The sequence below is a fragment of the Dermacentor variabilis genome, chromosome 5 (genome assembly GCF_050947875.1).
Source record: "Dermacentor variabilis isolate Ectoservices chromosome 5, ASM5094787v1, whole genome shotgun sequence".
Taxonomy (NCBI): domain Eukaryota; kingdom Metazoa; phylum Arthropoda; class Arachnida; order Ixodida; family Ixodidae; genus Dermacentor; species Dermacentor variabilis.
In genome coordinates this window covers 74,229,851-74,252,292 of record NC_134572.1, presented here as the reverse complement: position 1 = coordinate 74,252,292, position 22,442 = coordinate 74,229,851, and the positions used below count along the sequence as shown (strand labels likewise).

The following is a 22,442-nucleotide window of genomic DNA, read 5'->3' as shown; positions in this document are numbered from 1 at the left end:
AGCAGCTGGCAGAGAGGTTGGAGAGGCTTTGTGCGCTGGCTCCAAGACATCCGGAAGTAGACGACACAATGTCACATCGTGATGCAGAGCCAATGAAGGCGGAGCTTATCTCCAATCACTCGACGAACGAGTTGATGAGAAAATGCATGGCTATAGGAGGGTAACTTGTAGTCGTCCATAGCTCTCTTAATATGGGACACTTCACACAAATTGTAGTGCAAATGATTAACGGTAGCGGCACCCTGCATGTCTACAACATTTGTCCGAACTGTTTCAGGGGCCCTTTAAGGCTAAACAGTTATCTTGTTCAAGACCATCTTAGCAGTTCAACTATGAGGGTGGGATGAGAGCTCAAGCAAGGTGGTGGCATCACTTGCAGGCTTAAACAAATGCTCTTTGATTTGGAAGGAGAGCGAGGAAAGAGGCCCGCGGCACTTTTCTTTTGCCTGCCGTTCCATCCCGCACTTCGCGAGGGTCGTCGTATAATGCGGGTCAGGCATAAAATTGCGTCGGATAACCGGGGTTTTTAATGCATTGCTTCTATGGGGACTTCGCCAGGACTACGCTAATCCGTTGTAAAACCCAGGGGACGTATAACCGAGGTTCCACTGTGCACAGTTATGAAGGCGTACGGCCGACATATGCACCAAGTCAAAACGAAACTGCTGTTTGCCGCAACCGCTGTGGACGAAACTGGGGGCACTATCGACGCGATCATGTATGGCAACTACACAGTCATGAAGGCATGCAGCCAATGCGGCGCCGTGCGCGGTGTTAAATGCAAGAATAAAGGCTTTACAGGCACAAATAGGGATGAAGCATTCTGTTGTGCTGCCATTCATGTAGGATTTTCACTGATAACAGTGGCGATGCAGACTCTGCCGCTTCATTTCGGTGGATGTTACACCATTTTTGCTCTCCTGCATATCACATTTGCGGTGCTCCAGTGCTTGCCGAGCTCCAGAAGTGGTCCGAATTAATCAATTTGCGGCCAGATACATCTGAATTAACGAGAGCTTCATTGCATTAAATAATGCATATGCCTGCCGGCAACCAAGGAAGAGTCCAAATTATCCGATTTTCCAAATTAATAAGGGTCGAATTAATGAGGTTTTACTGTACCAGCTTGCTTATAATGTCTAAATTTGGGCTCCTCTGTGTTCTTGCATCATTAAAGCCAACAGATTTTGCCCAGCAACCTCCATCTTTGATCTGTTACAGGTTTCCACTCTTCGTGGCCATCCACCGAATATGCAAGCATGAAATACCACCCAGTGAAATGATCCAGTGTATCAAGAACCATCCCGAACACATGTAAATACCCTGCTACCCACATCCTCTCCTCCTTTTTCCTACTCTCCTGCGGCTCCTTCCTTCTCTTGCCTCCCACTTTGCCATTCCGTGTCCTGAAAGCATCTGGTGACACACCTGACCAGTGACTGGAGTGTGCAGGACATGTGTACGTGCTCTGCAACAATATCTACAATGATCACTGGATTACGTCATGTGAGCGAAATGGGTCGACTAGAATTTCAAAGGAAAGGGCAATTATGGCTCGCCTATTTAGTGTCTCACGGTGCGTAGCATTACAATATCATGTAGAACTCGTGCTTTGAATCATGACAACGACCCTGCGCGTGTTATCTTTAGTTGCCCATCTGGGCTGACTGGCACTGATAGGAGGCATAACTGGAGCTATGCATTGGCACTTCTTGGAGTCATATGCAAGCTTTGTCTCTATAGACATTTAGCTGTGCTGAATAAGCGATAGTTGCTTTATTAGCTCAAGACTAGCTTTCAAAGTGTTTCATGCTAGGCAAGCAGCAATACTCATTTTATCAATGCAGCAAAAATATTACGTTCAAATTATTGTTATTTTTTATAGGTTTAGTATTTAGCTGTAGCCATCTCAATGTCAGATGCTATTTTATCCTCATTTCAGAATAGTGATGCAGCTAAATGTAATTTAGTTTTTTTTTTGTGTGTGTGTGTTTTTTTAATGCACAACTCGGACAGTATATGTTGTGCTACTCACAAGACAGGATACGTTGATTGAAGAGGTGCACATGATAAAAGAAATTTATATAATGTTTGCATTGTGTCGTCGTTAACTGCCACAAAGTGCCGTATAGTGTCTTCTTGCCTCTTGGCTTGTTTATCTTGAATCTGTCGTTATAATTTTGGCGCTCATTAAAAGATCTCTGGATGCACACAGTGCTTACTGTTCTTCCTTTCTTTCTGTATTTACACGACTCTCTTCTGCACTGTCTACTTTTCCGGCAATTGTTCTCACTCATTTAACACCTGAAATATGCAAGCCTCCACAGCAGGGGCCCTCAATTATGCTGTGCTGCTAACATCATATTAACTGTTTTGCTCTGGTGTCCTACACATCCAACTTCTAAGCACGTGTGGCATAATTATGCATGTCTCCTGGGAAGAAGCTTTTTCTTCATTTCCTGAAGACTGTGAAAGACTTGTGAAATTATTTTTAGCCTTCTACATGTGGAAACCCGTGGTATCATATCAACAGCAATGGTCATGGTGTTATGCTGCTGACACAAAGTTTGAGTTTCAGTCCGAGCTATGGCATTTGTATGCCAAGGAGAACGGAGTACAATAATATTTGGTGTTCTAATGTTTAAAAAACCTCAAAGTGTACACAATTAGCCTGATATTCTTGCCACACAAGTATATAAAGGGACAATAATAGGCTAATAGCTTAAAGTTTAATGCCGTTCAAGCAGTGCCACACGGACATACTTAATGGCCTTAAAGCTTAATGCTATTTGAGGTGTAGTGCAGTCTCGCAACTCGTTTGGCCATCAAATATATACTCTTGCTCCCAGTGTTCGCAGTTATGGCAGTAACGCCAGGTGATCAACATTAATCTGAAGTCTCTCACAACTGCGTGTCTCATAATCAGATCATGGCTTTGGCACATGAAACCCCAGAATTAATTTTTTTTAATTGAAATTGTCTCGCATAAAGTGTTGCATTTCAAGGGTGAACAATCAAGTCCTTTCTTAACATGGCTTCTGCATTCTCTGAGTCTGCCACTTCGACAGCATCCTGGTTTCTGGGCTCTTCTTGCAATTGTATTCCTTCTGGCCTCGATATTGCATAGTCATGTAGCCTTGAGGCTCTGGTGATGTGAATTTTGCAGAATCATCATAGAATGATTCAGAGGCTCATTTTTTGCTATACAGTCATTGACAAGACCAGAATACAGGCTAGTTCCTTTCAAGAAAGCATGCCATGTCTGGCTTATGGCTGAGTTAATTTCAGCAGACATGCATATTATTTGTGCTTCACAGCCAAAGAACCTTCTACCCCCCTCCTCCCTCCCTCTTCCCTCAGTCCAGCATGAGGAAGTTCATAGCATGGTTGTGCGTGAATAACGCAAAGGAAACACTTTGGATTAGAAAAAGGATGAGGCAGAATGGGCCAAGGTGGTTTGCTGCTGTATTCTTGACTTTCCTAACTTGAAATTGACTGTAGAAAGCAAATGGCCAGGATGCAAACATGCAAGTCTTCTCAAATGTGTTATGTTGTGCCACTGCTGCAGTTTCCTGCTGTGTGTTGATCATATTTGCAAAAATAGGTCTGGACTGATGATTTCCTACTTTCAGGCCTAATCTACTGCAGAAGCATTCCATCATTATATTTTTGTGCAATGATAACGATGCTTGTTAAACTAAAATTAAATTCTGGGGTTCTACGTGCTGAAAGCATGATATGATTATGAAGGACACCGTAGTGGGGGGCTCCAGATTAACTTTGACCAGCTGGGGTTTTAACGTGCACCCATTGCACAGTACACGAGCGTTTTTGCATTCCACCCTCATCAAAATGCAGCCGTCACGGCTGGGATTTGATCCCATGGCCTTGTACATAACAGCATGACGTCAAAGACACTAAACAACCACAGCAGGTTCTGATGCTTGTGGAGGAAAATGAAACTGCACCCTAAAGTGGCATCTGCACAGAAAATATATCCTACATATTGCCACTGATCATGCAAAGTCTAAGTGTAAATATTTTTTTATTCGGAAGCAGCAGTAGTCTAAGCCAGAATTTGTTATGAATACAAATGGAAGTGGTTACTCCATTACGGTCACTTTGGCCATAATAAGTGCCATTATGATTGGGCATAATAGAAACACACCGATACTCGATGGCGCAACTACGAAAATGCATTAAGAATATGTTCGTATATGGGGTTCAAATGTTACGCAAAATCTATCGCAAGATTATCTTGCTTACATCTCACTTGGCACATTAGTACAGTTAAACCTTGACGTAATGAAGTAAGTAAAATTGGCAGTTTGCTTCGTTATATTGTAATTAGACCCTTTAGGCAAATGAGTACAGTCGGCGATAGATTTTTTTTACACGGAAGGGGCCGCAAAATTTTCCGAATTATTGGGCAATCCGAAAAGTCACATTTGAATAAGAAAAAAAATTTTGTTGAATTTGAGAGTCGGTGATGAAAGATACGGTTTCATGCCACGTCGACGATGTCTCCACATTGGCAGTATGAAATGAAGCCAGCCATGCTTTCACGTCCACTCCACGCCTAGGGTTGATAGTGTCGCCCTTAATGGAACAATGCTGCCGTGAAAAGTGCCGCCAGCAGGAGTGAATGCTTCGTTTGCCTCTCGCTTCAATGCGGCTCGGAAACTCAAGATTACGTAACCTCTTTTCCAAAATGTGTAAGAAGACCGCACATGATGCCGCACCGTCTCGGTATGCCCGCTGTTTGCGCAAGCGGCAGATAACGGTGGAATGGACTAGGTGTCTGAACGAGGCTGCCGTGCCGTCGACTCTTTCGCTCGTGGTTTATGTATTTCTTGGCAGTTGGCTCAGATCATTGGGGAGTCAACCGCAACAGCTGGCAAGGCATGCGGGGCTCCTTAAATGTGCGCGCACCTAAGAGTCGCTAGTATATTGCCTGCTAAATGCCTATGTACCAGTCGAAGTGTCTGGCGAGCCTTTGGGAAGCAAGCTTAGGTATATCCTCTTAAATATCTAAGCTTTGTAGCGCTATCCAGACCTAAATGTGCTTTGCAACTCATGAGAGTCCACTACAGAGACGCTGTGTTTACTAGTGCTCAACTTCAGTACAAATGTAAAACATTACGGCTATTGCCAAATGCAAAATCTGTGGAAATCGGTGTCTGGCTGCAAGAGATTTGCATGTAAAGACTGTCTCTAGCCATACATGTCAAATGAATGAGTTCCCGCAGATGGAAGGTGATCTTTCTTCATATGCGCTTTTTTTTTTCTCCTACATTATTCATCAGAAGTAGAAAATATCTTGCTTTGGGAGGCAACTCTGTATTTAAACAAAAATTACGGCCCCTGACGAACCTCAGGTAGTCATGTCTTTCAAAAATACTATGTATTATGTTGCCAACTCTGCGTGTTTATCGTAAGTACATATGCACGCCAGGTAAACACTCCGGGCTGTGCTTTTGAAATTTCACGTAAGGCAGCCAGGGACACAGAAAAGGGACTTTTGTTACTTCACACCATTGCACACATCATTAACGCAGTATCACACATGCAAGCAGTTCTACAAACGCTGAAGCTTGTTTCCCATCCTAGACAAGCTTTGAAAGCTTCCTAAGAATCATGTAATCGCGTTGTAATTATGTAATTCCTAAGACACCGCATGTTTGTTTTATAGGCAGTCTTTGTTTACAAACCTGTGTCATCTTCATGGTTATATAATAGTGCAACAAATTTGCCATGATGTCATCTTCGTGGTCCCTGCACGGGAAGGAGCATGTATGCTTTTACAGCATAGCCTCTACCATCAATTCATATTCATTTCTGCATGTGGCATATTACTGAAACTCTTTTTTCAGCCACCTGCAGCAAAGAAAGAATGCTAATCTTTGGGTATAGGACACCACCTCTCATTTTACAATTCACTTCTCAAGTGTGTTCTCAGGCTGAGCATGAAACTCTGTCTTTTCTACGAGGCTCTGCCGGCACACTGAGCAGGGTGACCACTTGAGCAATTTCCTGTACATAAACCCAGCAGGGTAATAGACAATGCAATCAACTGCTTCTGGCTCTGCAGATCTCATCAAATGCCTTATCACACTCAATCTCAGTGGCAACCAAACCATCCGTCTTGACTTTCAACTCACGAAGACGAGTCACTTGTTTCTAGTCTGCCTGAAATGCAAGCTTCAGGTCGGCCAATGTGAGCACTGGCTTTTCAAGCTCGCTCTACCTCGCAATTCCCAAACTTTGGTGGCTTAATCAGACTGTAAACTGAAAGCGTATTGTACAGCTGAAGAAAAATAGGCGAGGAGGGACGGTCATTCTGACTTCCTGTTTGGCAGATTGTTCCAAAAGAACGATACAGTACATCTTGGTAAAATTTCCAGTCAAGACATACTTAAGGGGGGTCTTTGAAAACCAAAAAAATGCGAAAAAGTTTATTTTTGGAAAACCACATAATTGGGCATTATGTCTTATAACTACCATTTCTGTAAATATCAACGTCTAATTCATCACAAAACTATTTCAAATAAAGTTTATAACGAGTTGCGGCAGCCCTCGAGCGGCGAGCAAGCACTCAAAATACCCCTACTTGGCGCGAATGCCATTTCTCCACTGCTCCCCCGAGCGCCACCATTTTGGTGTTGTTTTGTTCGTGCATTCTTGCGCTTTTTTTTCCCTGCTACCCGCGGCGGCAGTGCGGGAGAGGCGTAAATTGCTCATGGTTGGAGGGCTCGCGAGAGCTTTCAAGTGTCCCCCGGCTGAGATGCGAAGCTGAGATTGGGCGAGGCGTGCGCTCCTCATGGACACGGGGGAGCTCGCGAGTCCCATTGGCTGCTGCATGCGATGACGTAGTGGTTTCCTGCATAATGCGTCCGGCCGTCATCTGCTTCAGCTCCTCCATCGCCGGCGCCCTTTGTGTGTTCCGCTTACCATAGTCTACCTTTGCAGCCTTTCGCATATTCTCCAAGTTTCTATTGTCTTTATGAGACCGTTGTTACGTTTAGGCTACCGATTGTTGTGCGGTTGGCCACAATGCACCCAAAGAAACTCAAGACACTACACGCGTTCAGTGCAAGGAAGCGCTCTATGAAGCTCGCCGCTTGCCCGCGCGCCGACGATGATTGCACCGATGGCTCCTGTGGGGCAACTTCTTCATCTACGCAAGAGCGTGATTGCGTCGACGCTTCTAGCAACGTGAATCCTGCTCTACCAGCGCAAGAATTTGTAACGAGTGCACTGGCTGTCTCATGCCCATCGACAGCAGCTTCCACATCCTCTCTTTCATCTGCCTCGGACAGTATGATTGCGTCATCCACTGTGCACTTGAAAACACGTTTCTTGACGCGTGAGGAAAAAGAGGCGGTGGATAAAAAACATGCTGCTGTGCAACGAGGACTTGACGCTATGTCAGCGACGAAGCAAAAATTTCAAGCAATGGAGTGCAATCCTGAAGCTGCCACCGCTACAAGTGAAGGCAAAAAATTTCTCCTTGTGCAAATGAATGCCCTAGGAGACCTGCTATCTGGAGCACTGTGCCAGCGCTGCTTCGCGACTGGGATGAAGGTTCAAGGAGGCACCCAACTTGGACTTGCAACAAAGCTTGAGCTGCTATGTTTACATTGTGGAGTAGTTGCAAGCTCATGGAGTTATGCTCGTCAGGATGACTCAATGGCCTTTGACGTGAATATAAGAGCCATTATGGCAACAAAACATATAGGGAAGGGAAAAAGAGCCCTCAATGACTTTTGGGCAGCGATGAACGTGTCCCATCGTGGCCTGCATCATAAAACTTTTCAGAAGCACTTGAAGAAATTCAGGGAACCACAGACGCAGTGCATAGACAAGTTCCATGCAGAATCTGCTTCTGCTGTGAAAACCACGTACAAGGAATTGGATCCACATTTCAGCAGGGATATCACAGTAAACTTTGATGGAACATGGCACAAGCGTGGCCACACACATCCCATATTGGAGTTGGTGCAATAATTTAATATCATACGGGCCTCATCTTAGACGCCATTGTTTTATCGAACCAGTGCCTTGGTTGCCAAGTAGGGCCAAAGTCTGGAGACCCACGCTACGCAAGCTGGCAGGAGGATCATGTGTGCCAGAAAAACACTGACTCTGAGGATGGAGGTTGAGGCAGCTGTCATCCTTTCCTCGCATCCGGTGCCAAAGCACAACCTCCGTTACACAATGCTTGCGTCTGACGGAGATAGTGCCACCTTCTCTGCCCTTGTGCAAGAAAATGTTTATGGACTGGTCCCCATTTCGAAAGAGTAATGCCTTAACCACGTCCAGAAGAAGATGGGGACAGCACTGCGCAACCTTGTGCAGAAAAGTGACATGGTTTTAGGAGGGAAGAGCAGGCTGTCAAAGGTCCTCATCGACAAGTTGACTATTGTAGCTGGGCCCTACGAAACAATTCCAACTATGTGGCTGCAATGCAGCGTGCAGTGATGGCATCGTACCACCACGTGACCTCAACGGACAAGAATCCTCACCACGATTTGTGCCCTGAGTGCACAGACTCGTGGTGTCACCATAACGCCAGCAAGAGTGATGGTGTGCCACCTCCAAAGCATCAGTACAATCTTCCAGGCTATGTTGCAGAAGCACTGCTACCTGTTTATGAGCGCCTCTCACAGGCTTCTCTTCTGCAATGCTGCCTGGGAACAAGGACGCAGAATGCATCCGAATCATTTCACTCCGTGCTGTGGTCCCTGATGCCCAAAGAGCAGCATCCATTGCTGATTGCTGTGGAGACAGTACTGCATGAGGCAGTTTTAAGATATAATGCTGGCTGCCACAGGGCCACCCAAGAGCTATGTCCATCAGTGGGGCTAACACCTGGCCACCTGGCCATCGAATGGCCAGCGGAGAAAGATTCTCTGCGCTTGAAAAAGGCCAAGAAGCAATTGCAGGTGGAAAGGCAGCAAAAGAAGAGAGTGCTTAAGGACATCTCCAGTTACTCTGCAGGGTCATTTTAGACCAGTATATGTGCTCAAAACTTTCAAAGCTCATTTTCTTGAAATGACTTTCTTTGGCTGGTGAGGCTGCTTGTTCCAGCCATATCTCTGTAACTGCTCATCAGATTTCCAGAAGTTTCTTTTTATTGTGTATCTGAATGAATTTCTGAGGGCGAGACAAGCCCATTCTTTTAATATATTGTGTCTGCGATTTGTGATATTTAATCAAAATTTGATTGATAATATTTTAATCACCAACACTAAATTTGGCGGTCTGATAAAATGTTTCAGCAAGGAAATTTTAAAAAAATCCATCTGGGAATCGTCATAGTGAATTTCACAGTTGCAGCACCTTTTGAAAATTCTCCAGGCCGGGAATAAGAAAACTATGTGCACCATTCTGACATATTGCTGTAACTTGAGAACCAGGGAACATAACTGCATGAAATTTTGTAGTTCTACTAATGCTTTTACTATGAGCCTATCCTGAAAGTATTGTTAAGATATCTCAAACAAAAGAGTTGGTATCTGAGGGTAGCCTCCCCCCTAAAGCCACAGCGTTTGAGTAAATATCTTGTCAGCTCCAAAACTGACGACACTGTGACTCGCAGGCCTGCTGTAGCCTGCTCTGTGAGAAAATGTGCACAGGATATCCTTCCGACCACTACTTCCCCCTCCCACTTGGTTAACCAATACAAGAAAGAGGCAAGAACTCTCAAGTCATTGCTTCCCACTGCAATGCCTTCTTTAGAATGGTTCAGATTAAGTGCATCGAACAAATAGCTAAATTTCAATGTAAATTCTACTGTCCCTTTAATGTTCTCCAGTCCAATTGCTTTTCTCTGTGAGTAAACTCCAACCCATTGGCAACACTTTGACTGAAGAGCTGGGTAGCAAGCTTTAGTCGCATTTTCTCAGTGTCCATAGGGTTCAGGTGAGCATATGTAAGCTTGTGGCAAACACGCAAGTGTCCAGGACGCTTCCTGTCCTCGGCAAACAGCATATCATAATGTGCCCACTGGACACGACCACCATGAAGTTCAAAACCTTCTGGGCATTGTTAGGATGGGCCTGCAGCTATTTCAGCCCGCTGCAGGTGCGTCGATCGATCCGGGGTGGTGGCGCCCTTCAGAGAACCAGCAAGGACAGCGCTAACCAACCATGAACTTACTTCAGAGAACTGCGGACAACCGGCAGCCACGCGGCGGGGGTCAGCCCAGGGGAGTTCTCGAGGGGAGGTAATTGGCGGAACCTCCCCATGCGCTTTTCGAGACACCAGACAATGGACCATGGCGGAGACCACTGTGCGAGGTCCGCTCTGGAATTCAGAGATGCTGGCTGGGGTCGGGCGTGACCACCTGGCTACGGGGACGCAGGACAATGGACACCATGACGACTGCGCTGCAAAGGTTGTCTGCCCGCGGAGGGGGCACTGAAACCTGTGTGTGTGTGTGTTTGTAAAACGTCCCGCAGAGAGGCGGCTTGTTTGCGCTGACGTCAAACGTTTTGCCTCACCTAGGGATCTAGGGAACACGAAGTGTTTAAAAACGGCTGTTGTCGACTGCTAGGGTGTGCTCGTCGCCGTGCTCTGTGCTCGAAATGTACTCATGAACTGTGTGCTCCATTGCTGTATGCTTCGTCTTGCGGGCTCCATTTGGGAGTCGCGCTAGACTGTGTAAATGTATCCCATGTTCAAATGTAAATAATGTAAATAAATCCTGCTCGCCTAGTCCTGTCGCCCCAAGTTCCTCCGGTCGTCCTACAAGCCCGACTCCAAATCTAATAGCATGCAAACGGTTCCGCACACACTTCATAACATGTGGAGCATCTGAAGAAACAAAGGTGCTGTGCTTCTCATCAGCAAGCTGCGTGAAGGAGCTCTTGGTGTAGTTTAGACTGCCACTTACACCAAACTCTTTCCACATATAGCAGTTCATGGCTGCTCCTTCACACACCATTGCATCAACACGCCACTGCATCAAAGCCCCAGCCTCCTCCAGCACAAAGGCAGCTTTCAAAACAAGTTGTGCAAGCACTGTTCCTTTTGTTGGTCCTTTGCTGGCAAACACACCAGTCACTGAACCCTACATAGGTCATTGATTTCGAATGCACACGCATTTCCTTCCCGACACGCATTTCGTCAAAAACCAAGATACCGTGGGGCTGATACTAGTCTTTGGTCGCCATCTTCCTTTTAAATGCGGCAGAAAACCTGCTATCAAATCCGCATTTCACCCTGATCATGCTAAAATATTTCTCCACTGTTGTCACACATGGAAGAGGGAGCACATTGTTCTCACATAAGAATGTGTGCACTGATGGGCTTCATATATATATCGTGAGGCACATCAGCAGCCAATCTTCAGTGTAGCGGCAATTTTTCTTGTTTGCACATTGGGAAGTTCAAGCTTGCAAAGTTTGGTCTCGAGCTCTTCCTCAAAAATTTTTTGCAAGCATTCATGGGCCTCCTTTAGCTGCGAAGAATGATCCTGAAAACGGTGAAGGAGGTGATTTTTCAATATTTTCAGGGCATAATTTGCCTGCTGCAGAGCAGCAAGTCTTTCACTCTTTTGTTGGGAATGCAGAACGCGAATACGTACTAACTGGGCTTAAACTGCTCTTCTTCAATGCTCTTGTTTGGTGGACCCGCAGTGTCCGACAGGCTGAGGCATTTTTGGCAAACTGACACCTCTGCACTCGGGAAGAATTCACATTCCTTGTGGCGCTGCTTGCTACTAATGTCGATGAAGGCACTCTCTGGTTCTGCTTGAGGTTATTCAGCAGTGCTTGGTGCACCAGCACAAGTCTGATATCTTGCAGGTGATGTAGAAAGGACTTCACATTCTCAACTGTTGACAAACTGTTTGAATGTTGCAGCTCTTCTTTGGCAACAGACTTGCCCATCAACAATGTGCGGACCTCCATTCTCTCGTCAGTCTCAACAAGCTGCAGGGTGGTAAACAAACTGCCGGCACCAATATTCTTGGGAGGACATGCTTCCACTGTGCTTGGCACTGCAACTACGAGTGCTGACTTTGAAGAGTGGTTCTGGGGAGTTCTAGTTTGCATCAGCTCTAGCAAAATGATGCTGTTTGTCTCGCCCATTTGATTGGGATGATATCTCCATGATTTGGAGGGCAGGCATACACGCGCGGGGTTATTGAACAACATATCAGAAGTTGAAGGTGTCACTGCCACAGAAGGCCCAGCTTCCTCTTGAACTTCACTTGCGTCTACACATTCATCACCACGCACTGGTACAGACGGCATGCAAGAATCCTGGATCTCACCGAAACTGTCGCAACTGCAGTTGACACACGATGGACTATTTTTCTTTTTCAATGGGGTGAGAAGCTGGCCGCCTCAGCTGACCATATCCTGGTTTTCAACGTTTTAGACAAATAAGCAGGACAGTTGAAAAACGTCGTGGGCATGATGTCTTTTACCAATAATGCACGACGAGGTGTGCTTACCAAGATATGTCCATTGTTCTCTGCTGTCCATGTTTTTGAAACAGTGTGAGGCTCGAAATGCCACTCACGCATGTAGTTCCGTCGCCTACAGAAGACGATCCTTTCTTGGGATTGCGCGTTTCCATACGTTTAGTTGCTCTTTATTCAGTGGTGCTGAGGAGAGCGAGAACTTTTCACGGCAGGACTTGTATCCTGTAGAGCAGTGGGGAACAAAACAGCTTTTGCCCATCACCACAGTTTATATGAGTGCATGACAAAAAATATAATCAGCAAAAAAACAACACACATGGCACAAAACAAGTGCAACGATTGCTGCTTCTCGACCAACTGTGGTCGCCCACACCACCCACGCACCTGCACTGCCTGCTAATGGATGGATGGATGGATGCACGGATGTCATGAGCGTTGGAATGGGGCAGTGGGTTGCGCCACGAAGTTCTTGCTATTATACTGCCTAATGTCCTACCTAAGTTAAACAATAAAAAAAAAAATTTATTTTTTTAAATAAACACTATGAACTCCCGCACCCAAATTTTCTGATCCCCTATTGCGAACTGTGCTTTTGTACATCTCCGTTTTTTTTGTCGAAGTTTCCATTTATCTGCCGAAGTTTCCATTTATTGTTTCAGTATTCCTTCATGGTCGCAGTGAAATTTCGTTATATTGAAATTATGTGTAAACACACTTCATTATATTTAGGTTCTAAATGCGTGGTGTTCTATGGACAAGAAGTTATAAAAAAGTTAAATACTTCTTTGTATTCAAATTTCGTTGTTTGTTTGTTATATTGAGTTTTAGCTGTATACACTGCTCTTAAAGTAGAATTGGCTTCAGACAACATCTGCGTTTCTACAACCACCTCATTGGTACTAATCCGTTATTAGAAATCTGTGGTAAATTGTCAAGTTCTAGCATATGATTGTTTTCAGAGCTGTGAGCAGAATAGATATCGCATATAATGATAAATTAATATTGGTGCTTACTCAGATCTGACCCTTTCCGTACCAACTTCTTTTTCTTTTTTCAGAAAATGACGAAAATTTCCCAAATTCTTCAGGGCTGATTCATTGTGAACAGCTTTCATTATTGCACTATCATCAGTTAATTTTTCATTTTCTGTATTCTTTTACTATGAATTCTTTCATGTGTTTGAGTTGTGGGTAGACAAAAACAATTAAATATGGACAAACAGTCTAGTCTAATACTGTCTGTATATGAAGCACAATATTTCTTGAAAGAGAAGTCAAGTGGGCCTTTATTATCTTCTATACAACACATTATTGCTGGCATGATGTGAAAAAGAAAATGCAGATTCTTTGGTGGCAAAGCAGTTTTCTCGAGCTATGTCCTTGCAAGAGGGGCCGCCAGAGGCTCTAAATCTTTGTCGCAATCTTTAGTACTACGTTGAAGCTTCAAACATGGCTCGCTAGAACTTTCCAGATTTAATTATTTACCTCGGGAGCAAAAACATTTAAACACATCAGAATTACAGCACTGAAAAGGCGAGCGTCATTGCTGCCACCATGCCACCATGTTTAAAACATAGGGGAACCAGATTTCTGCTTTGTTTCTGCCAACTAAGCCCCCCCCCCCCCCCCCCCCGCCAAATTGCTTTTTGAGAAGCTCATGGCATTTAATAGCACGGCATTGTCACCAAAATGATGAAACAACTGCCGCTCCTCTGTGGCACTCGGCAAACAAAAAAATAAATCCCTGGATGAGTGATTCTCGTCACTGGCATATTTTGAAGGAAACACCTGGATGGGTGAGATTTGTCCTTGGCAAGGAGAGGGTTAATTGCCGATGTGCACTAATGACTTCTGAACAACTTGTGCTGCTTTGAAATGCTGCAATAAATACAAGGGACGTTCTGAAAGTAAGTTTCGTCATTTATTTTCGCGCAGGAACGTTATTGCCAAAAAAAATATACAGCATGGCATCGTGAACTAGTGTATACACCTTGCACTATTTTCCCACATAGTTGCTACTGACATTGAGACATATTTCGTAGCAGCGTGCAATCAGTTTGAATAAACCACTCTGGTAAAACTCGGTGCCCTGCGATGCAAGGAATTGTCACACAGCCTGCTCCACCTCGGCATTGTTTTGGAAGTGACGTCCCGAGAGTGCTGCTTTCAGTGCAGGGAACAGGTGCCCATTCGTACTGGATAACAGCATGCACTTCCACTGGCGACACTGTTGTCGGCACACGTCTGTCTGCCATCGTGATTTCTGCTTGGATAATCTCGGGCATGCCGGTCTGCTTATACTCTCTCTTCTTCGATGCTCTTCGCATGCATCATTCCTCCTCCACTGACGCTCCTTCTGTCATTGAACCAGCAACGGGCATAGATTCTTATGGCGATTGTTTGTTTCACCTCGTGTACCATCCTCTATTTAAAAAAAAAAGATGGCGATACTTACTTTCAGTATGTGTCTCGTAGTTTCTTGGGCTGTGCGTCTGTATACTGGAAATGAAAGTGTTTTGTGTGAACAGTGGAACTCGTTCTGAAGAAGAAAGAAATGGGAGAACGTTACTACCTCGTACATGTGCAGCAGAGTCAACTAAGACATGTTGTAGTTGTTGGTTGAAGTTCTATGCTTCTCTCTGAAGATGTCTATGAAGTTCTGTGCATTTCACCTATATTGCTGCTTCTTTGTGAAGTGCATGTGTCATACTCACTGCATATTCGAAAGTGACAATCATGACAAACTTTTGCCTTTTCAGGAACCCCGAGTTCGAGTTGCCCAGCCACTTGTAGGCTGCCTAAGTCGAAGTTGCATTCAACAGGACAGGAAAAAATGGGGGCGTTACTCTTTGTTGATGTCACTTGTCATTGCTCATAGCATCTGCAGCTTCCAGTCATGGACGGTGAAAGATTGGTGTGTGTGTGTTTGTGCTATCTTTTTAAGACATAAGAAACAATGTCAGCTATAAAAAGTCATTATTATAACTTATCCTCTTGCCTATTGCACACTGGTGGTAAAGCAGTGACACTTGTTGCAAGCTAGGTAATATATTTTAATTCTTTTCTTTATCAGACAGCGGCGAAAGTTTACAGGTTGTGGGATCTGAGGAAATGTCAAATTATTGTGCAGTTTGTGACTGTAGCCAGTACAGCCACACAGCACTGTGATGTTCTACTAATATACTAGTATAGTAGTAGAGTATACTAGTACACACTAGCTGCAAATCCAGACACTGGAGTGTGCAAATGTTCAACCTTCTACAAGATCCAACATTCTGTAAACATTTGACATCAACTGTACAGCGTATTCCCATTTGCTCTGAATTTGTTACTATGTTCCCGTACAGGTAACTTTAGTCAGTCAGCTAGTAAGCTACCTGTGCACTGCACCAATTTTTCACCTAGCAATCCAGACTGTGTGTATTTTTGCAGGTTGCAGTTCTAATCAAATCCTGATGAAAACTGATTTTGATCTTTCAAAGTACTTACCTTTGCCTTCTTGCTATTTCAATGAAGTTTTGTTAGGGGTAATCTTTATCTGATCACATTTATATACTCTAAAAGAAAATAATTTTTTAAAATTCTTTTCTATAGAATAACTAAAGCAAAGCACCATTTTTTTTTTTTTTTTTTTTTTTTGTTATGTGGCTACCAGGGTAGGGTGCCTTGCATTAAGCTGTAATGTGCTAAAATGGCCATGCCTTGAAAGCTTGAGCTGTGCACATTTCACCAGTTCTTGACTAGTGCTTTTTATATTGCTCTTCAGATTTCTTTAATTTTTTATATATATTGGGTGCTTTTCTTTGTGCCATCAGTGTACTTATTACCTCATAAAGGCTAAATGTCAACTTAGTCATACATTTACTGTTGTAAACACAAGTATTCCTAAATGTTTAAGAGGTTCGTTGGCCGCTATGTTGTAAGAATCATGCTATTTCTTATATCTGATACAAATGAAAATTACGCCTAAATGTGCCTGTCAAAACATGCTGCCAATTTCCTGCGCATGGCATCAATGTGCTCATCACTTTTTGTGCCTTAGGTAGGGCTGGGTGGCCATTTAACCTCCTGATTAATCAAATCATGTTTTTACTGTAGTTCATATTTTAGCCATTTATAATTTGTTGCAAGTCAGTGTTTCAAAATGAGCTAAGTGTGCTGTTTTAAAATTCTGTGTGTGCTTTTTTGTAACACTATCTCTGTACAAGTAAACAGCTTTCTATTGCAGCAGTACTTATATCAAGTGCAGTTATTGTCCTTCTTTGCTAACAGCCTGTTAAGGAAAATGTATCGGTTGAAAGTTTAAAAACAGCTAGGGCCTCAAACACCTGATCCGATCTTAAGGACAGCTACAGGTTTAACAAAATAAACTTGCATTTCTGCTGCAGTTACAATTTAATGATTGGACTGATCGTGTTCATTAATTAATTCTTCAATTTATCACAATTTGGTTCACACAAGGCACTATATAACATTAATAAAGAGATAACTGAGCAAGTCCACCTGGGATCGAACGAACAATCTTGTTTTCAAGCCCAGCTTTCTGACCATTATTCCACAGCTGCTTTGTCCAAGCAAATAGATAATAGTGCATTAGCCCTAAGTTAATGCTGACTGATAGTGCTTTTCTTGAGCTTAATACTACAGCATTGATCAAGCCACAGTACTGGCAGAGTTGCAAGCACTGCAATGCTCTTCCTTTGCTTTACTGGTGTTCGCATCGCTGCGTGTGCTGTCTGCGAGATTTACCCCTTAAAGCAAATGTAAAAAAAAAAAAAGAAGAAGGATCGCCTGGAGCACAGACCAACCATAATGGTCATGTTGTGGAGGACTCGCTAACCAAGCATGTCTTGTATGTCCTGCTTGCAAATATACACGTTTTCAGACTGAAAAGCCGCTTAGCATTGTCTGGAAGTTTTCGCGAGTTCTTGAAGGGCTCTTCTTGAGATTATGTGAGGGCCTCTAAGTGCACTGAGAAGCGGGGAATTAATGTCATGCTGTGCAGTAATTGGGATACAGGAACCAAAGTGTCGCTGAAGCATTTTTTCCCTAATTTAAATTTAGATATGTATGTAAGTCAACATGGTCATGTGTAATCAACCACTTAAATTATGCGTTGTTGAGCTGTTGGTACATGACTCAGAAAACAGACAACACCAAAAAATGAGACTAAATAATCTAAACAGTGCACTGTCTTGCATATTGTTTATTCCTGTTTTCTAGGGCTGTTTGTTTTTGAGCTGCTTAAAAGCTGGCCAATAATTTCATTTAATGTTTCTATCAACACCCAGCTCTACCTGTACAATGTACTATCATGCTTCACAATTACTAGGTAGTTACTTCTGTGCAATAAATTGTGTTCTCGGGTTTGTACAATGAAGATAAGCAAAGCACGCAGTGTATCAAGATGTGCCATAGTGTGCAAGTAAGTTTCTTAGATGTGTGCATTTCACTATGCTTGAAGGGAAAAGCTTACAGACTGCACAATCTGTGATGAAAAGACTGGTTTCTTGATGGCTCAATGGCTAAGATGTTCTGCTTCTGGGAACAGTGTCGCACATTTGATACCTGGCTATAGCAACAGTGTTAAAGGGGGTGGAATGCAAGAAAGAGCCTGTGTTCCTAAATTTAGGGACACATTAAAGAAACCTATTATCTAAAAATGAATTTGGGACATTTCACTGCACCCACCACATAGCCCAGTGGCTATGGCGTTGCGCTGCTGAGGTCGCGGGTTCAATTCCGGTCGTTGCAGCTGTATTCTGATTGAGGCGCAATACAAGAATGCTCGTGTACCGAGTATTCAGTGCTGCTTAATGGAACTCCCAGTGGGTCAAATTAATCCAGTTGCCCAAAGCGCCGCCTCATGATCAGATCGTGGCCATGGGACCAACAAACCTAGAATTTAATTTAATTAGGCCTTCACTGCAGTCTCTCATAGCCCACGTGTTGCTTTGGGATGTGAAACTGAATTGAACTAATTACTCAGTAGTGAACCAATCAAAATTTTGTAGATTTCGGGTGCAAGATAGTATGAAAAGCTGTGTATCTGTGCCTGCGCATGTGACGAGATTCTCGTCACAAACAGAAAATGCAAGAAATTTGATGTCAAACACGTCTGCAAAAATTTATTTTTTCCCCTTTTTATATAATGCTTTTATTGGCACTGCCGATATTAAGGATAGACAAATGAATAAATCGTTATGGCACCCTTTAATATCATGCTTCTTGTCATATGTGCTGAGAAATTTCGTTCACAGCCTCATCGGTCTGTAATCTTTTGCCTTCAATAATGCCCATCAGAGGACATGTTTGTGACCTGAAAAAGTGACCTGATAAGAGTGTGTTGATTGTTTTTAGAAAGATTATTGTGTTGTGACTGTGAGGAATCGTAATGCAATGTATGTTAAAGCACTTCAGCATTTAGAGATCATGCATGATTGAAGGTGTAAGGATTAGTTTACATAACATGTGTAACGTCATTTTATCAATGCTCCTACTCTGGTGCCAAATTGCACCCAACAATATTTCCCGCACCATCCTGATGGAAAAAAAGATGATAATGGTGATGTTTATTCAACCCCTTTGGAACAAGGCGAGGACAAATATTCCTCTAGCCTGCTTGATTTAATCAGGTTTCATGTCTGTTGCTATCTAGCCTTGTGCCTATCTGACCTCAACCGTAACTTTCATATTGAAAACCTCTATCGCTGTATTATACCATTACCTACACTTGCAGTGACTGCGATTCTATCAATCATTCTATCAATCTCCTTCCTGCTTTTCTTTGAGCAATACACTTGTTGTCTCTTTACTTGACTCAATTTCTGACCAGTTCTTCCACATTCTTTGAATCCCAACACTTCTGGAAGCTGGACACTGCCTATGGGACGATATTACGTGCCTGACAATATTGCACCAGAGTGCGCCAAAATATGCGACTGTGCAAAATGTCTGGCTGCAGTGGTCTACAGGCATGCATAGCACGCACTAAAGCAGCTGAATAAATCGAACTCCCCATTATCTATACATCACCAACCAATTATTCAGGCTCGACAGGGCTGACTAAAAGTCTGAATAATCGGGAGTCTGAAATATTCAAATTCGCAAAACAAGTGACTTTTTCCACAAGTGGCTGAAAAAGTCTGCCGTATCTCAGATTACCACTTCTGGGGATACTCCTCAGATTTTGCGTGACTATTGACCCTTTTCGTGGCGATGCCGTGGGCGCTACCATGTTTGACCACGTGGTGACGCCTCCATTGGTTGCCTCAGCTGCTTACGTTACCTCCGTGTTTACGGTGGATGTGTATGACGCTGGTGTGGCTTGGCAAACCTTTGTTTCGGGTGATATCGTAGACAGTGACTGGGTGGACGACACGAAGCTTTGGCCACAGCTTCAGAGAACATGCAAAAGTGCTTTTCGAGTTGATTGAGCTATGTCCAAACAGTGCTTGTTCTAAAAGTGGGGCTAAATATTTGTTCCATGCTACCCAAACTTTCCACTTATGAACTGAATCGGGATCAGTGCGTTTTGCTCTTCCTTCCTTATTTGGCAAATACCTTGAAGCAGCAGCTCGTCATGTTTCTGACTCAGTAATGTTTCTTGGTGCAGTCACCATCTGATTATTTTCTGCTTAATCGCTGGCGGGTGTGCTCAGTTCTGATAGATTTGTTCTTACTGCGCACAAGGCTTGAAACGTAGAGGTTCTGTATATTGTAATTCCTTGTAGCAAAGATGTATTATCGCTAGTAACTCGCTTACTCTTATGGACTGTCACGAAAAATTCAGCTTCGACATTTTGTGTGCTGTTCGCATAGCCCGTCTTTTATTGTGTGTATAATGTGCGCATATATTATAATGTGACTATGTCATGTACAGTCTGTTGTGATATGAAGATTGTCATACAAGCATTGTCAACTACTCAAGTAAGCATGGTAGACACTAATACACTCAAGCCTAGTTATAAAGGGACAGGATATAACGAAATAATGCCTATAATGAAGTAAATTAAATTCCCCTTGAAATCCCCATATATTTAGAACCTCTTTTTAATGAAGTGAAATTGTCAATGGATACAACAAACTAAATTTGTCTCCAAAGCTAAAAAAGATAATTTTTTTTAAACCCGATCGTTGCGCACTGTATGTATCACTTTCCACAAGGTTTGGCACTCGTTCGTCATGGCAGTTCAAAACTTCCACCTCCCCGCAACGAATATGTCATCGCGCAACACTGGTCTTTCTCACTGCTGCATGTAGCTGCATACAAAGAGCAGCTCACTATTGCACTTTTCCACTGAACTCTCTCTCTCTCTCTCTCTCTCTCTCTCTCTCTCACACGTGCCTGGCTGCGCAAGCAATGCGGCTAAGCACTGCGGTGCAAAATATCAGTGCATTCACTTCTGCTGCACAGCGCGCCGTGCAGGCAGGCGCAGCTGGGCCTGGCCTCTGAGATCTCCCCAGCGCAATCTCAGGGTGGGGGTCACGCGCATGCCTGCACGAGTCGTGCCATGCTATGCGCCGCGGTGCGAAAGGTGCATTCACTTCTGCCACTCTACTCACTCTGTTCGCTCTACTGGGTCTGGCCTCAGAGGTCTCCTCGGCACAATCTCGGAGGTCATGCCCAGGCTGTGCATTCACTGCTCCCCTCCCTGCGGTGCGGCACGCATGCTGGCATCCAGCTAGGCATGGCATCCGAGATCACAGTGGCATCAGTGAAATCTCTGATGCCACAAGCTGGCCGAACCAAGCCGCCGCAGCAAAGTTCGCTTGCCTGCTCAATCACACATTTGAGTGCTGTGTTGTGCGTGACGTTCTGCTCGTCCGCGAAGAGCCAAATGGAAAGCAGACGTGAGAGACTATCGAAATGGAACTATAATGGATGTAACGAAGTAATGTTGGCGCCCCCTTCAACTTCGTTGTAACAAGGTTTGAGTGTATCTTATTTGTTCCTGTCCCCCTTATTTCATTCTTTTGCGGCAGAATTTATTGTAGCTGAAGAAAACTGCAGAACAGGAAAGTCTTAATACCGGCCACAGTTGCACTGAAACTGGCCTCCATTAACTAGGCTACTACATAGATTGACAGTTGTGCGTGACAATTTTAAATCATGCCAGACTGCATTGGTGACACACATTGCCATGTGCCATAAACAATTTTAAATGAAGACTTTGATGTTTCCTTCGGGCCTTCTCGTGTGGAAATAAAGTGCAGTCTTCTTTGACTATGTGAGCAAACATATGTTCGCTGTGGTTCTTTGCTCATGAGTGCAGCACCGTGTAGAAGCTTCCGAGAACCACCTGTATTTGGCATGCGGGGCACACAGGCCACAAGAAGCTGTGTGTGTTCTCATCTTACGCCGCACATTGTGGGTATTTGGTCAGCTATAATGTTTGTGCACCCACCTAGGTGTTTTTGATGCTTGCAACTAAATGCATAAAATTCACTTGTATCAATTTCTCATAATGATATCCATTCTACGCAGCTTTAAAGCCCTGCATATTTGACATTGTACAAGAGGAATGTCTGATGCAATTGTTGAATGACCCGTGGTGCAGTGATCTTATTGAAGGGAAGCCTCTAATCGACTGATTCTTCGGTCTGAATACACATGGAAACCAGAAATGCTCCCATTAGCCGGCTGCGACAGCCCTTGCAATCGAGACAGTTGCATTGAAAAGAGGAAAGGTATTTTTTTAGTATATGTGACATATTTCTTGTGTAGGCTGCAGGTTTGTAAGAATTATCAGAAATAGTTGCACTTTTATGAAAATTAAAGACAGTTGCTGTCTATTCATTTGGTCAGCTTTAATGACTATTAAGCAGTGTTTGTATAGTGTTGCATAAAGATGTCACTATTTTTTACACTTTTGAAGCAATAAAGCAAGCAGAAATTCTACCATCAATGAAAATATTCGGAAAATTTGTCTTAATCATGGTAGATTTCATTGAGATTAGTTCAGCAGGTACCAAGCAAAACTGCTTATTTCTTGTGCTTTTACAGTAGT

General features: G+C 43.7%; 1 protein-coding gene and 1 pseudogene across 1 annotated transcript in view; both read left to right on the top strand.

Moving 5' to 3' along the window:
- Window positions 1–21,671, top strand: part of Gpdh1 (Glycerol-3-phosphate dehydrogenase 1) — a 46,180-nt gene extending 24,509 nt beyond the window's left edge. The window contains exons 8-9 of the mRNA XM_075692841.1: window positions 1,222–1,314; window positions 15,192–21,671. Coding sequence (XP_075548956.1) covers window positions 1,222–1,314; window positions 15,192–15,225 — 127 coding nt within the window. The 3' untranslated portion in view covers window positions 15,226–21,671. The remainder of the gene's footprint in view (window positions 1–1,221; window positions 1,315–15,191) is intronic.
- On the top strand, window positions 1,314–14,054 carry LOC142582793 (uncharacterized; annotated as a pseudogene).
- Window positions 21,672–22,442: the final 771 nt, after the last annotated feature.